Here is a 16,609-nt window from a genome sequence, read left to right as displayed (position 1 = left end):
GCATATGGTTACGATTTTACCAATTTAACGGTAATTGTGGCATTCAGCTCTGTTGACGTAGCTAAGTCTGTTAGTAACAGCTGTTAACTAACATAGCGCTGCTCTGTATAACTGTTATTTAATTCTGGTCGAACCATCACTTAAAGCAGGAGTACTTGTAATTTAATTTTAAATTAGCAATATTTCTTAAATTTTATTTTTTTTTATTTTATAATATATATTATTTTACGATATCAATAATTGTTCAATAATGAAGCTCTTATTTAATCGAAATATTCAAAGCTCTTAAGACAATTAATCCAGAACACAATTTTAAATTTAAACACAGAATCTGTGAAGTTCCACTTCTTAATGCTAATCAATTCTTCTTAATTCTTAATTAAAGATTTATTGATATTGGATTAAAGTAAATTCAACCAAAAAATCGGCATAAATTTAAGACAAAGCGCTGCGTGTATGGCGAATACTTACAATCGTTTTTTGTACTAACAAATTTGTTTTTACCTTTTTAAATAGTGTCTTTTTATGTAGGATGCTGTAGCAAAGAAAAGTTGTTTAAGATGCCCTTGAAATGTGAAGGCATAGCAACAATACCACCATGTAAAAAAAGAAGCCCTTAAACAATTGCAAATAGTGAAATGAAGAAAGGAATATTGGGGCACAGTGAAGTTGCGATAAATTTAAGCGCCCTTTGTATCAACGATCCCAGACGCTCCATGCACAAATCTTTGCATTAATCATCCTCGACAACAGCCGCGACTCAATAGAATCAAAAGTAAGCACATAATTTACTTTGCCCAGCAATAGCAACGGACAAAAGTGAGAGGAGAAAAAAGATGACGATGTCGCTCATATTTAATTAACAATGCGCGGCCCTAAGCACTTGCAATATAAAACTTTATTTAATTTTCATCCTCATCCCAAAAATCCCAAGAAGCACCGCTATGCCACAGCCAGACGGGCAAGTTTAAGCCATCTCATGAATATGGCAAAAAGAAAAGAAAATCAACACATAAATGCTACCATCCAACCACCCCACCCATCCACTGGCAAACGTTTCCAAAAATTAATTTATGGCTGCTTTTTGGAATGCCTTGCTTTAAGAATTCTCGCAGAGTTTAGGTAATAAGCCGCAACAGAAACAGCAACGCCAGCAACTACAATAATGCAGCCGAAACAATAACAACAACAAGAATTTTGAATAAACACGCCAACAAGAATGAAAAACAAATACGGCTGCTGCGGCTGCCGCTGTTGTCTAAATAAGTAGAAATTAAATTTAATGCCTGCGGCAAAACGTTTTGTAGCTGTCTGTTGAGTTAATTGCGCTGTCTGTGTTGGTCAGGTATACTATATACGCAGACCTACACACAAACCGAACACTCACCTGCACAGTCTTTTTTCTCCCCTTGATAACATCGGGATCATTTGTAATGTGCGCCTCGATTAGCAAACGCAGCTTGTCGGTGACTTTGTTCTTGAACTTGCTCAAATACGTCTCATGGTCCTCATTGTCTGGATCAATGGCCTCGCTGCTGGCGCTGCCAGGCACACTAAAGGCAGATGGAAAAAAATATTGCATTACAAAACAATGAAACAAGTGATGGATTGATAGACAGATTGACACTTACACCAAAGTCGTGTGATTATCTGTTGATAGGTTCATCGTGAGCTCGTCTTTGATTTTGCGCAACCGTTCCCCAGCCTCCACATCCTTGCTACTGGATTGAGCGGCACGCTCCCGAAATACTGCCAGTATTTTCTCATTGGAAAGTGCTGCATTGAAAGTTGGCAGTAGAAAGGAAACTCCTGTCGAATCCCCAGCCCTTAATACTTTTAACAACTTACCCATGGCCCGCTGCACTTCGTGCTCGATTTGCGTGAGGCGCAAACGCTGAGCCCGCTGCATGAGATCCGATGCAGTTGTTGAACTATTGGCTTTCTCCGAAACCAGTCGCTGCAGGGACTGGTCCAGAATTCGACGTAGTTGCTGTTCATCGGTTAGCCAGACCTCGTGAGGCAGTTCGCTGCATATGAGAAAAGGGAAAACAAAAGGTTGTTTCCGCATTTATATCTAATGCACTTGGAACCGAAAAACAAGCAGCTAGTTAGTAGTCGCTCTACTACGGAGGTCATTACGGTTTTTAAATTAATATTAAATTAATTATGACTACTTCCAAGTGACCTTTTAATTTTCAAACAGATACTTTGGTAGCTATAGCGGGGAAATGCCATTCCCTTAAATTGTAGCAGTCGTTATCAAACATATATTCTAATTTACTAAAATTTGTTAAGAGCTTTAGTTTTTGCAAATATCAACAGCGTACAATTTATTTATTATAATAATCGATGTGGCAAGAAACAATGTGAAATGTGATTTCTTTACATAACTGCCTATAGCTTATATATTTAGGGGATTTTAATTGAATTCCAATCATGAGATTCGCAAAAAAGTTCAACGAAATTCCAAATTTAATAGAAATAATCCATTTATTTGTCCTATGTTCCCCTGTATATACTGGCCTTTTTATTCAAATATCTTACCTGAATTAAGATAGCTGGAAATCTAAAATCCTATCCTATAATTAAATCCTATCCTTATGTTGTTTAACTAACCCTTTTGTATAACTTTTCTGTATCGGTTGTCCGCCAATTGAACTATGAGCCTAAGTATTTAATTGTGTATATTTTCTATAACATATTTATTTACAATCTTGCACAATTACAAAAATGCAATTAGTTTTTTACCTTTCAGCAGTCGCTGCTTATAATTTTGCATTTTTTCATATAGGTATAAACGATTTTATTTTTTTTTTTTTAGTTTTTAGTTTTTTATGTTATTATTGCCGCACTAGTTCTGGAATAGTTTGGAAACTACTTATATTACTCACTTCTTTGAATGCTGAATTTATTTAACGAGCTGTTTCTGAAGGAGTATATTCTACAAGGTTATGAAGACACGTTGTTTCTTTCAGGCTATCTTAAGCGTGTGCTAATGCAGACATTTCAATTTTTGTGGCCATTGATCGCCCATAGAACCATTTTCCCACTTACAAGTATGTAAACTTTATTTCAGTCGCTTACGGCTGTTGTACTTAAAGTTGTTGTTTGCTTAGCTCTGCTGACCGAGTTATGTAAATATTGGCCGTGGCCAAATAGCAAAAGCAAGCACAATTGAATGTTGGCAATGAGAGCAATAATTGTCACTTGCCATGAGGTTTGAAAAATTTCGTTGCATACTCGGCGGGGCCGAGTGGCATACATAAGCGTGTGCAACCACTAATAATGCGCTTAATGGGCATTTATCGTCGCGATGGTAGGTGTTGTTGCTCTGATGCCTGCCTCAGCCTTCCACGGACTCGCACTATGCCCGCATGCTCGCCGTATTAGTGTTCACTCACCGATAATCCTGTTTGAGTACATGTTGTGCTGCCTTGTCATCCTTTGTGTACCAACGGGCCAGCAATGCCACTTCATCGGCGTTTGTGATGTGTTCGGCCAGCAGCGCCGCATAAATGTCCTCATCAATATGCGTGGGCAGCGGAAGACGCCCGATGGAGTCACCAATGAGGGCCAGAAAGAAGACGCTCTTCGAGTGTGCATGACAGGTGTCGATCTCGTGCAAATAGTCCTGCAGCATATACGGATCACGTTCCACCTGGGTCACATCCAGAGGGCCGGTACCAAAGTGCATGTCTACGATTTCCAACTGCAGGGCAGAGGATATTGTCCAATACTGTTGCAGCAGGTTGAACCAAGCTTACCTCTATTTGGCGATCATCGTAGAGTGTCTGCAACTCGGGACCCACCAGTTCGAGCAACATGCGACGCTCCTGGTTGAACTCTGAAAGGAAAGAGTAACAAAATGTTAAAATTAAATGATCTGAAAAGTTTTTTTTTATATACTCGCAGTATATGAATCATAAAAATACCCCTATTGTCAATAACTACTTGAATCTAATCTATACTAATATTATAAAGAGGAAAGATTTGATTGTTTGTTTGTTTGTATGTTTGTTTGTTTGAATTGAAAAGGCTCCGAATCTACTGGACCGATTTAATGGATTCTTTCACTGTTGGGAAGCTACACTATCGACGGTGAACATGGGCTATATTGTATTTGCAAAAAAGAATGGAATCCTTACTAAAACGCCAATAATATAACCAAAGGTGTAAAAAAATTGCCTTAAAAACTCCTGAATAGCATGCTGTCAGTTCATAATCATCCTCGGAACAATGTCACTTTAAATATTAAGGTAAAAACGAACAAAAAATTTTAAAATGATAATATCCAAAATAAATTTCACTCCTTCTTAGTAACTCATAGCATTGTTTCACACTCTCTGTTATTATTAAAACGTCAACTTAATTAAAAATTGTTCCACAAACATTTCAAATGGGAAAAGTTAATGTCCAATGAAATTATTTACACATCATTGTAATGTAGCGCAAGTTATATTCATGTGATGCTTAAATTGCAACAATTAATTTTTATTGTTTATATAAAATGAGTCTGCTATATATCTGTGTAATTATAGTAAACATAATAAGCTGGAAAAACAAAACTTTGAGTGCAAAAATTCTGCCCGTTTAAATATCAGCCTTTTTATAAAAGTGAGGGAAACACATCAAGTATCCATCACCTTTTTGTTGTTGATACAAAATTAAAATACGGGCGAATTTTATTAAATATGAAAAGCTTTGAACCAAATATGTTTGTATATTTCTGCAATTTGATTAAATTTACATTTACTGGTATTTACTGGTAGCCTGTGCTTCTCATTCACTAGCAAAAATAGTTGAACTAATTGCATTTAGGTAAATTTACAAGCCTTTCAATCTGTCTGTTTATTTATGAAAGTTGGGTATATATGGTTTGGAAATGACCCGCCCTGCGTATGGATAAGACCAGTCTATGTTTGGTGACCCTGAGCTAAAAGGGCTTCAAAGGTCTGCTCTTGATGATCATACAGCTATAACATAGCCTTTGTTCCATAGAGTTTAGACTATCAAAATAGTATACGCCTTTACTCCTCTGGGACTGGGTATAAATGGAAGAATGGAGAAATGAAATGTTAATAACTTATATTTAATTTGCTTAATTTATTTTGAAGTTATTTATTTAATATTCAAAGCACGTCGATAATGTCAAGAAATGCTTAGAACGTATATTTAATGTGCTTAATTTCTTCTGAAGTTATTTATTTAATATACTTGCTACTATACTATAACGATTATACTTATATGGAATATTTATAATTAAATTTAAAACAAGGCCATGTGGCTGATTGTGTGAGGAAAATAAGTTTCTGCATTGTTAAGAAATATGGGTTTTTTGATTGCGCTTGGCACTTACCTTGCTTCAGACTGGCCACATAGATCTTAATGATCAGTGGCTTGGGCAGACGCGTTTGGGCGGTCGTTACGCCTCGCAGGGCGTTCAAAACGCTCTCGTCAACAGGAGCGGCCATAATGCTTCTGAGAACTGCGACGAGATCCTGCTATAATGTTGGTTGGTTTCTCTGCCCCTTTGTGTCTCTGTGTGTCTCTTTTTTTTACAGCGCTGACCGTGTTTGTGGTTTCTGTTTTTTATGTTAACAACTCGGTTAAAGGAGCTTATTGCTTTCCGTCCACTCTGCGTTTGTGTGCATGTGTGTTGTTATTGTTGTTGCAGTCCGTGGTCGCTGTGCGTAAGTGTGGGTGTAGGGTATATGTATATGAGTGCGTGTAACTGTGGGCTGTTGTGATTGCTGTTATTCCTGCGGTTGCCTTTTGTTTATTGTATTTTGCTAAAATCAGCTGGGATTGAATTCATAGACTTTGCTTTCGTCCTTGTCGTTGTATTTGCTGCTCTTGTTGGTATTATGTTGAACTTAGCTGCTACACAAAACTCCTTGCTTTGGCACATGTTCTATAGATAAATATATATGTATATAGTATACTATACTAGAGATATATTTGTATGAGTGAGTGCGACATTTGTGTTTGTGGTTTCTGTGTATATGTGTGTGTGTGTGTGTGTGTGTGCTTGGGGCAGCCTCAATTCAATTCGGAGTGGCGCGCATTTGCTGGGCCATTCCGTAGCCAATCCCGTGACCCGTGCATTGCTGTGCCAACATTTTTTAAGGCTGGCCACAGCCGATTTTTATTAAATTCCTGAACTCCCGCACTCTTTTCGGATGCCGTCAACACTGTAAATAAATTGAAAGGAGCAAATGTATTTATGGCATATAAAGCAGGCAGGTTTATATATTTATTTATTTTTGTGTTGGGTGCGCTTGCTGGCTCAGCAAATTTATGTAAAAACTTTGACTACATTTATTTGTGTGTGTGTGTGTGTGTGTGTGGAAGTTTTTAGAAAAGTTGCTCGATTGCTTCTGTATGATCACAATTACTTTTTATGTGTGAACACCCTACTCTACCTATATTGCTGAATTCCCCAACCCATAAGGAAGACTGTTAACAGTTGACTGCATTTTTGATTGAATGTGTATTATATATGTATGTGTGTGTGTGTATAGTATGTGGCTGACAAGAGTGACGAGATGTAGGTGCGAAAGCTCGCACAATAAATTTTATGCAAAATGCGTAACTTTTCTTCTTCCTGAAATCAGGTCCATACTGTGCCTAGCATACAGCAACAAAGTCACTTTAATTCATTGAATCCAGCCATACGCGCTTTAATAGCGTACAAAAGGCAAACAAAAGACGCACACACACACACACACGCACGAGCATAGAAAGTGGCAATCGCTTCATTGGCATCAATGCGAACATAAAAAGCAATGCACGGACAAACTCGTACACATATCCTATTGGCCTCAGACCCAATAACCAACACCGAACACACAAGACTAATGAAGAGCGACGGACTGGCTGACGGGCTGACTGGCTGACTGGCTATCCGCCAACAACAAAATCGATTGCAATTAATTCCGCTTCAATGAGTTGGCTAAATTGCTCGTTTGAGTATTGTGCCGAGGCGCCTCTGTGTTCTTTAGTTTGCTGTTTTCATATCATTTATACGTGATGTCGCTTAAAGCGCGTGCCGCTCCAATCCGCTCTGTCTGCTCACCTATTAATGCTTACATATACATATATAGGTATTTCCTCTTTAAATTGCGTCCAGCTTTAAGCCCAGCTATCTCTGTTGGGTTCTCTTATGTGTGCGTTAAGGTAATGAATATTTTATTTATACAAATTGCAACTAATAAGTGTCATTAGTCCGCCACTCTCACCAGCTGGGCAATCAATGTCTTTGATATGATGTGTAAATAACTCACAAACACACACACACACAACCATATCCTCTACAAGCAATGAGCTCTACAAGTATGCCTGTCACCCGTCGTGCATTAAAGGAAGCCAACTTAGGCATTCAATTACTATGTACGTCCATGTCCCTGAGCCTGTATCTGTCTGCGTTTATTGGCTGTTGCAGCAACGTTTAACAGTCAATTACCTTGTCTACAAATGATTGTTATGCCGATTAACCCCAATATTAGTCAATTTCCGACATTTTTCTGGGCGTTCCAATACTTTTCGTCAATGGCAGCCCAAAAATGTAAGCATTAGACAGTTAACATTGACGTTGGGCCTTCGAATGGCAAAGGACACCATTTCGCGCATGGAAATTAATGAAAACCGACAAACACACAACAAACAAACTGGTAATATGAGGCTAAAATTCTCCGCTCGAGTAAAGTAACTTACTGAAATTGTTTGCGAAGCTTCAAAGAAAACAATTTTCGTAATACGAGTATGCTTGTGCTTGTGAAATATTATCTCTTGATTATATTTTCTGGAAGAACAACAATATTTGCGTCCTGTTGGGCTTGGCTTCGGTAAGTATATTTTTAATACAAACGATATATGTATATTTAGATATTATTTAACTGAAGAGTTTAAAAATGTTTAAAAATTACACAATACTTATGTATGTATATATTTTTAATACAAACGATATATATTTAGATATTATTATATAGAAGAAATAATTACAAAATATATATTCAAGTATTTATTTCTGTGGCTACAAGAACAACGAAAAAACGAGTAAGCGAGTGTTTTTTTTTATAAATGTATATACAATTTATTAAACCAGCAGCTTAAACTAGTTAAAAATAATATAACTATTAAGAAAATTCCGATACTAATTTTGGGAAAAATATCAAATAAAATATCATATCGAAAATATAAAATATCATTTTGAAAAAACATTAAAAAAAAGAATAAGAATTGATGATATTTTTGAATAAAAAAAATGCATTTTGCCAAAATGTCAATTCCGTGTTATTATTTTGGAGACGTTGAAAAATTTGGTCAGACAATCGAGAGTTGCTGAAGATATATAGGAATGAAGATAAATTAATTTTTAAACACCTTTAAGCACGACGCAAGATGCAATCTTCTGTGAAATGAAATATTGAAATAAACATTTAGGTGAAACAAATTTTGTTTTTCTTATATACAATTGGAATAAATTTCCTATAATGCTCGGGATTCAAGAGACTACCAGCGATAACCAAACATAGGATAATTTGTTGTGTAGACTCAAAAAAAGAAAGAAAGCAATAAACAACAGGCAAATACAAATTGGAGCGTTTTCTTTAAATTTGTAAAAGTTACGCATACGCCATGTGTTTTAAAACTTGTGGCTCTCTCACATTTTTTTAACTTTTCAACCAATAATTTAATCTTAAAAACAATTTCGTGTTAAAGCAGTATACTTTAAAAAAAATCTGAGCTATTCGAACGTCTCTCGGACTTTATTATAAGGTGTGCGTGTGTGTGTATTTCTTTTAAATTAAAATGGGTGTCAAATTCTTTCCTTTAGGGAGAGACATTGAACATTTAACGCTGTCATGTGTTTTCTGTATCAACAGTGAATAAAAATAGTATAGCATTGGCATTAACAGCTCAATTTCATCGTAAATATTTACGAATGGCAGGCGAAAAAGTTTTAATTTAACAGCAAGTTATAGCTGGAAGCAGGCGAAAAGCCAGCAGGGAAAGCCAAGCAACCAAGGATAATCAACTTTGCAGTGCAGTTTCATATTCCACACTCAGCCACGAACATTTGTTGAAGGCAGAGGGAGTTTTTGGCGGGTCACACCATCTTGTATAACAGCAAAATGTGGCAAAGTCCCAATTAAGATCCTGTGCAGGCATCAGAAACTGTTCAAGTTGCTGCAACTTTTAATAGCAACTCAGACATACTTGCAGCGCGAACGATGCGCAAATTATAAGACACGAGTCGAAGTCAAAGTCATAGTCAGTCTCTAGTGCAGGTTCAACCTAATTTAAAGGGCAACACTATGGAAACTCTTGTGTTGCCCATAATCCACAAATAATCAGTCATGATTAGCAGAGTGTCGAGTAGCAAATGACAAGTCGAGGCAATAAATAATATATGGCCACCGACGCACAAAACATAAATAAATAAATCGTAATAAGTCAAAGGCCGACACAGCACACAGAAAAATACTTAAAATGGATAACACTAGCGTCGAATGGAAGCAAAGAAGGAAAGAGTGCTGGAAAGCCTATAGGCAGGCATGCAGGCATGCCGACAAACAAAGGCTCAGCAAATAAGCGGGCAAGCGAGTGAATAACTGTGTAACTTGCTAACCGAACAAAAAGCAAAATCAGCAAATAAACAGTAGCAGGCTTTTAGGCGCAATAGCAGCACCAATGCTGCATGTGTCGACGCTATTGCCTGGCATTAATAATAAATGCGCTCGTGCTAAGCTGCCACAGGCTGCAGGAAGCGGAACACCAAACCGAAAGTGGGCGGGACAGCAGCGACATTGAGTGAATGCGAGATCGCGTGAGTGGAACCAAGCTATTCCAAACGCGCATATTTTACACTAAACGTCATAAGTAATGAAACACACAACAGCCTCATAAGATATTCACAAATGTGGACTTACAGTCGAAGCTGCTACGCCGACGGGTTTTTAAGGTGTTACAGAACAACTAGCAATTTCTATAAATAATACATTTTTTTTATTTAATATATCAATAAATATTGTTGAACAACAGCGAACGGCCCAGGAGGCTGTTCAGGACCCATCCTCTGGACCTCCCCAAGGACAAGCGGGATATTACAACCACATAATAAATGAAATATTAAATTGTCATGTTTATTTAACCTATTTAATGATTGTCCACGATGGACAGTTTTAAATAAAATACACTCTGCTATTAAAAAAAAAATACAGTTTACTAGTTTTAAGTTATAATTTAAACTTAAAACAAGAGAGAACGCTACAGTCGAGCAAGCCCGACAGTGTAATACCCTGTACCCAGGTAAACTTCCATCACTGAGTTATATGCGCCCAAAGCAGCAGTAAAAAGAGGAAGAAGAAGAGCGAACTTTTGCTGCAGTTTGGTGGAGTTGTACTACCGAGAATTTGTTTCGCTAACAACTTTTCTTAGAATTGACCGAATTGAATAAAATTTTAAACAGCAGTAGACAATTATATATAAACTATGTGTGCAAAGTTTGATTTAGGTAGCATTTGAAATGTGGACGCCATTGACGATATTCTGTAGCGGGGGAAGGGGGGGAATTCCAAAAAATAGAATAAACTCGTCCTTTCTCGGACCTAGGAGAATCTGGATGCCAACTTTGGTTATTCTAGCTTTTATAGTTTCTGAAATCCTTGCGTTCATCCAGACGGACAGACGGACGGACGGACAGACGGACGGACAGACGGACGGACGGACGGACATGTCTAGATCGATTTCTCTCGTCATGCTGATTCAGGATATATACTTTATGGGGTCGGAGATGCACCCTACGGGTACAGGGTATAAAAATAAGAAAACCTCAATAAAAACTACACCTAATTTTGTTTTCACACGATTTTGATATAACACGGTTTTAAAAATTTCATATATAAATCTTTAGAGATAAGGAACCAATAACCTAGTTTTGCATATGATCAATGCCATTTTGTACACAGTTGTTTCTGGAACCAATCTACCGTGTTAAAACAGAATAAGGTTTATTAATGCCTCCGACATGTTGGAAGTGGGGCTTAAGATTAACAAAAACAATTCATTTGCATTGCAAAATCTTAATTTTATATTTTAGATATATTTAGGAGGTTTTCAAAGCTGATTAAACTCCTTTGCAAATCAAAATAAATATAAATAGTACAGTTCTCTCAATTTAGATCTCAATGACTTTAAAAAGGTTAAAGCACACAAAACCGTCCAAGCCCGTTTTACTTTTCGCAAACGCAAACAGTCACGAATCCCTTGGTACTGTAAGGAAAAGTAAGATGCTAATATTGTTCAAACAATCAATAATGCGCCTGCTTAATGCTACATTATTGTTGGACTTTTTGATTTGATTTTTATGAAGTACATATTAAGCAAAAAAGGCAAGTAGGAAGCTGAAAAATCAGCATAAAATAAAATTAATCATAAGCGAAATTGTAATTATTTTTGTGTAGTCAACAGCCCGTAAATATAAAATAGATTGGTATTTTATTTAATACGTGTGCTAGCATCGTAATTTTTGTTTTTGTACACAAAGCAACAATATCAGATATAAACTCTGTTCAACACAGGCAGCTGTTTCAATCGGATGTCCGCAACATTTGGTGGAAATGGCTGATATTCCTATTGTGAGAAATATGAAAAGGATACTATCCATATGCAATTATAACAGGAATTTTCGATTGCAAAATGAAAAGGAGAAAAAAATTATAATAAATAATACAAGTATCGCAGATCTGTTTTAGTAAGCTAAATGAATTGGCAAAATTATTGAAATATTTTAAGAACTCAGCATAAATATACTGTTTGCCTTTGCTTAGCTGTTTTTTTTTTTTTCAAATGTTCAATACATAACACGGGGCTTTTCATTTCATGACCATCGAGTGGATAGCTGACGAGTTATCGCAAACGAATTAACGCAACAGCGTTTGGAGCAGAACAACTAATTTATTTGTAAGGTAAATGTAAAAGCTTTTTGACTTATGTAGGTTTGTTTGTTTTATCTTATCTCTCAATATCTTCAATATCAATGCGTTAATATCCAGATGAGCTTTCAAATTCTGCAGCCGCTTGTGTTCGTTATGTTGAATCGAATTCAACATTCATATAATCTAATATAATCTGTTTCGAATTCAATAAAAAATGTGCCGAAACGTTTAAATTGGTAAAACAAAATTATGGTTGTAGTAGTTTAATCCCGATTCAAAAATTGGTTTTTAAATTTATCAATATGCATAATACTCGTACTATATAATACTTCCAAGTTAACTATTCATAGCATATTGTGTCTGCGAAAGGAGTAATAATGCTTTGTTTCCTCACAAGTTGACTGATAACGACACTTCGGACTGATTTTTTGACGTATTTCAAACATCAACTACTAAATCTGTCGGAAATCAGCATTTGTCTATGAAAGGAAAGTACTATAAAGATGTCGACGGCATAAAACACTGACTGCTTTAAAATTGATCTAGGGTGTGAAAGATTGTCCTGGGTAGGATGGTGATTATTTTGAATAAAATAAAGTAAGCCTTGTTTACTTTGGGGAGCCTTCTTTTTTACAAAATTATGATGTCATTTTACTTCTAGTAAAAAATATAATATTGATATGATCGAAAACTGCACGCTTAACATTTTATATTATTTATATGATCTTCAAATAATCGAAATTGTAGCTCGAAAGTATTTTTGTTCTTGTTATTATTTTTTTTATAATTACAGCCACTGTTAATATTTATTGCACATTTCATATGAAAATATTTATTTCAGCTAGTGTGTGTGTGTGTTTGTGTGTAGTGCCATGTTTGTTTTTTGTTTAAGTTGAATTCGCCATGCAGCAACGCAGCATGTGCCTGCCATTTAGTTTTGCATTTTTTATATAAATATTTAAGTTAATGCTCGGCAGCCAAAATTAAAATGTCGCTTTTCATTTTGCGCCTCTCTACATTTTCCTTGCACTCATCTCTCATTCTATCTACCTTGGTGCTATCTACATTTTTATTTTTCTTCATTTTCACGTTATTGCCTACCGCAATAAGCAACTTTTCCTTTATTACCTGCATTTGTGTCAAACGAAGGAAAAAGGAACAAAATGTTGGTGCTTGTTATGCCGCTCCTGGCTCAGAGTTTCGTGTTCGGTCGTCCTTATATTGTTGATGTTTTTGTTGTTGCTTGTGTCGTGTCTAACAAAAATAGCAACATTTGGCACAGCTGGGAATATATAGTATTCTACATACCCTAAAATATATACACACCCATATGAATATATACAAACATATGCATGTACATACGTGTATGTGTGTGTAGAAGTAAGCATACATTGTGTATGTAAGTGTGGCGTTTGTTGTTATTGTTTGCGTGCCCGTTTTGCGCACTTATCATCGTCATTGGAATAACATTTTATGGCTGCCATCAGAGGCCAGACGTGGCGACGGCGACGGCGACGGCAACTGTGACTGCTTGCCTGATAAATAGAAGATGAGGCTGCCACCGGAACTTTCGGCACGCGGCACTAATGTGGCACGATTGATTTTTTGCTTTGCCTCTCAAATTGACTGTGGCAGGGCAAAGCTGTAAATGTGGAGGGCGCGCGAAAATTGAGCAATTTCACATTTTAACTGTTGCGCTCAATTGACGTCGTTCTGTCGTCCTTGTCGTCCTTTTCGTCCCAATTGCCAGGCTTTGTTCTGGCTCCCTTTTACGCTTGCACTCATAATTTACGTGCGCTTTTTGGGCAAGCAATTTGAATGCACTACTCGCAGCATTTGTTGATTAATGTGTACACACACACACACACATACACATATATATATATATATACACACACACACAAGCACAAGGACACACATAAATACACTCATGCCGACTAGCTCCCTGCTCTTGATTTATGTTTAGCAATTAGAGCTATGGCATATACCAACCTCGTACTGGCTGCACTGCATGTCTGCCTAAAGGCTCTCCACTGTGAGCCACACCGAGGCACACTGAGGCGTATGATTGATTTTAATTAAAGCAGGTGGTACCTCTAATTCTTCATTTGGCCTGTGAGTGTGTGTGCTTGAAATCGAACTCGTTCTCATTTTCGAAATCGCCAACTTTTTGCGATTTTCCCCAAGCACATAAAATTCAATCCTTTTCATAAAAGATTAGTTACAAAATAAAAATCAATCTTTTGCTTGAGTTAACAAATGTTAACAAATGTCTGTTTTCAATTTAATTTACAAGTCTGTGAAACACATTTCTAATTTGGACAGCAAACAAGCCAACAACTGTTAACTCATAGTTTAATATAATATTGCATTAATTTTTTTTTTTCATATTATTGACAAATGTAAACATTTCAGGAATCCAAACGAATAAGTCAAAAAATGAAATGGTTGCCGCAAAAGTTTGACTTTTACGCTTAATAAGTTTTGCCTTTAAGGCAGTGAAACCAAAAGTAAACTTTGAAAATTTTCTCTCAAATAAGTAAACAAGTGCCGAGTTATTGGCAAATAAATAAATACAAGGTATTTATATTATTATTTATATATTTTTTTAAACCTAAACAAAGTAGAAAATACAATAAAATCACACCTTAAAAGTGTGCCCTTCGTTTCAACCAATCAGTATATAACAACGAAATACGTTATAATGTTAAGTTGCAAAACTCAAAAGTAAGAGGAATTGGGAACCGGACTTTGGACGTTCCATTTTCGTTTATTGATTGTGGGTAACGATTTCACATTTTCCATTCACGGGTACTGCCAATATCTCGAATGAAATCATGCCGGTAACCAGTGCTTTGAAATTGATGCTGCGACCCATGTGGCGTATGCGTAATGACTGTCATTCAATGCTCGATTGCCAGTTTAAACCATGACCCTTGTCCTGGCATTCGGTTAAATCAACTGTTGTGTTCTCTCTCTTGTAGTTATCAACTTAATTTGTGCCACCTGGGCGCCCGTATGACTCAACCGAAAGTTTTCGTTTTGCTGTACGAGACAGAAAGGGCATCTAAGTAGCTTAGGACTGACCTCTGGCAGAAGCCGATGCCCTTTGCGGCTCACAGCGCCTGGGATGTCTATCAATGAGTTCAATGGGCGCAACACACACACACACACAGTCACACACGTAGACACACTAGCACACTTATTTATACACATATGATGCAAACCCTGGGCAGCACACAATCTGAGCTTATTAATGCCCTTGCGAACGAATCGTTGTTGGCTTTGCAAGAACCTTTCTGCCCGCTTGCTTTCATCCCATGGCTCACGTTTCTTGTACGTTTTACGAGCATTTCTCGCAGCCATTTGATTTTGATGAGGCTTTTAATTTCAGCACAAATTGTTGCAATGCCTTTGCCGATTTTACGATTTTTACCTGCACAGCACGTCAAACAGGCGGTCTGAAGGCCGAACCCTACTTCTGAACGAACTAAACTGCTCCAATGGCATAAAAGCCGTTCGCTGTTGGCACATTTTCTTTTCTGCTATAACTTAGAGTCGACCCCAAAGTCAGAGCAGCAAAATGCAGAGGCAAGTAGAGAGAAAGATTCAAAACAATTTCGAGTGCGCCATTCAGCCTCAGTTTTTGCTGGCCTTGTCCTCGTCTTCATCATTATTGCAGCCATCTATTCAAGTCGCGCCTTTTGTTTTTGCTTCGGCTGTTTCTGCTTTGCTGCGCGTTCGTTGAGAGCAAAAGTAAATAAGCTTACGAGGCAGCTCACGCAATTCATGCCTGAATACATCAACCTCTTGACTTTGCCTACTGCCGAGTCTTTCAAGCCTGTTGCCGCCAGCTGAACACAAATCTAAAGCACACAACTACAGAGTCAGTATGTATGTACACTTATTTATATATGCATATAGTATGTGTGTCTGTCTGCCAATCTTGTGCTCTTTCTCTCTTTCTATTTTTGTGTAAAATTTACAGTAAAAATGCGGCATAAATCAAGAAGTGCTGCCGGCTTATAGGCAACACAACTGCCTGTTGGCAGCATCCTTCATGCTGCCGGCCTACTATCTGCTTTCTGTCTTTCTTCCTGCATGACTTCGTCACAATTCTGAAGTTGGCCTAAGCACACACACACACACACGCACGCATGAACACTGTGCCATTGACAAGCGTGTTTGAGTGGGAAGCGCGTTTCCGGTCGGTTGCCAAATTCGATTTCATGGCATTGTCACGTAAAATTTTCAAAGGAATTTCATGTCAATGAATTGTAGCCACGACTACAATTTTAAAATATAGCACGAATTCGTGTGTGCATGCGTGTGTAAATGTGTGTGTAAATGTGTGTGTGACTGTGGATGCGTATGACTGAATTGTAAATTTTAACTGCTTCGCACAAACGCTTTTTCCCTTCCTCCTCCATATTTACCTCCGTCTCCGTCTCCATCTCCTCCACCTCCTCCTTTCACTTGCTAGTCAACACACTTTCATTGCTTACTTTCTTATTTCGTCAATTTGGCATTTTGGCATTGCGCCAATACAATGTCAGGCAAAGCCAACAATTTTGATTCTATTTGCACATTATTACGAAATCCTCTGATTGGATTCTATTGGCATTATGCAGGGGCTTTTCGCCTTTTTGAGCATTTAATTATTTAAGGAT

General features: G+C 37.3%; 1 protein-coding gene across 1 annotated transcript in view; it reads right to left on the bottom strand.

Moving 5' to 3' along the window:
• The window catches only part of LOC115628749 (NACHT domain- and WD repeat-containing protein 1), a 60,576-nt gene that overhangs the window by 20,751 nt on the left and 23,216 nt on the right, over positions 1-16,609 (bottom strand). The window contains exons 2-7 of the mRNA XM_030524991.1: positions 5,357-5,911; positions 3,765-3,844; positions 3,402-3,709; positions 1,849-2,027; positions 1,632-1,776; positions 1,388-1,553 (exon numbers count right to left, since the gene is read on the bottom strand). Coding sequence (XP_030380851.1) covers positions 1,388-1,553; positions 1,632-1,776; positions 1,849-2,027; positions 3,402-3,709; positions 3,765-3,844; positions 5,357-5,471 — 993 coding nt within the window. The 5' untranslated portion in view covers positions 5,472-5,911. The remainder of the gene's footprint in view (positions 1-1,387; positions 1,554-1,631; positions 1,777-1,848; positions 2,028-3,401; positions 3,710-3,764; positions 3,845-5,356; positions 5,912-16,609) is intronic.

This window comes from Scaptodrosophila lebanonensis, unplaced genomic scaffold (assembly GCF_003285725.1).
Source record: "Scaptodrosophila lebanonensis strain 11010-0011.00,11010-0021.00 unplaced genomic scaffold, SlebRS2 tig00000001-arrow-pilon, whole genome shotgun sequence".
Lineage (NCBI taxonomy): Eukaryota > Metazoa > Arthropoda > Insecta > Diptera > Drosophilidae > Scaptodrosophila > Scaptodrosophila lebanonensis.
The sequence above is the reverse complement of the archived record's forward strand: the minus strand, read 5'-3'. Positions and strand labels throughout refer to the sequence as shown.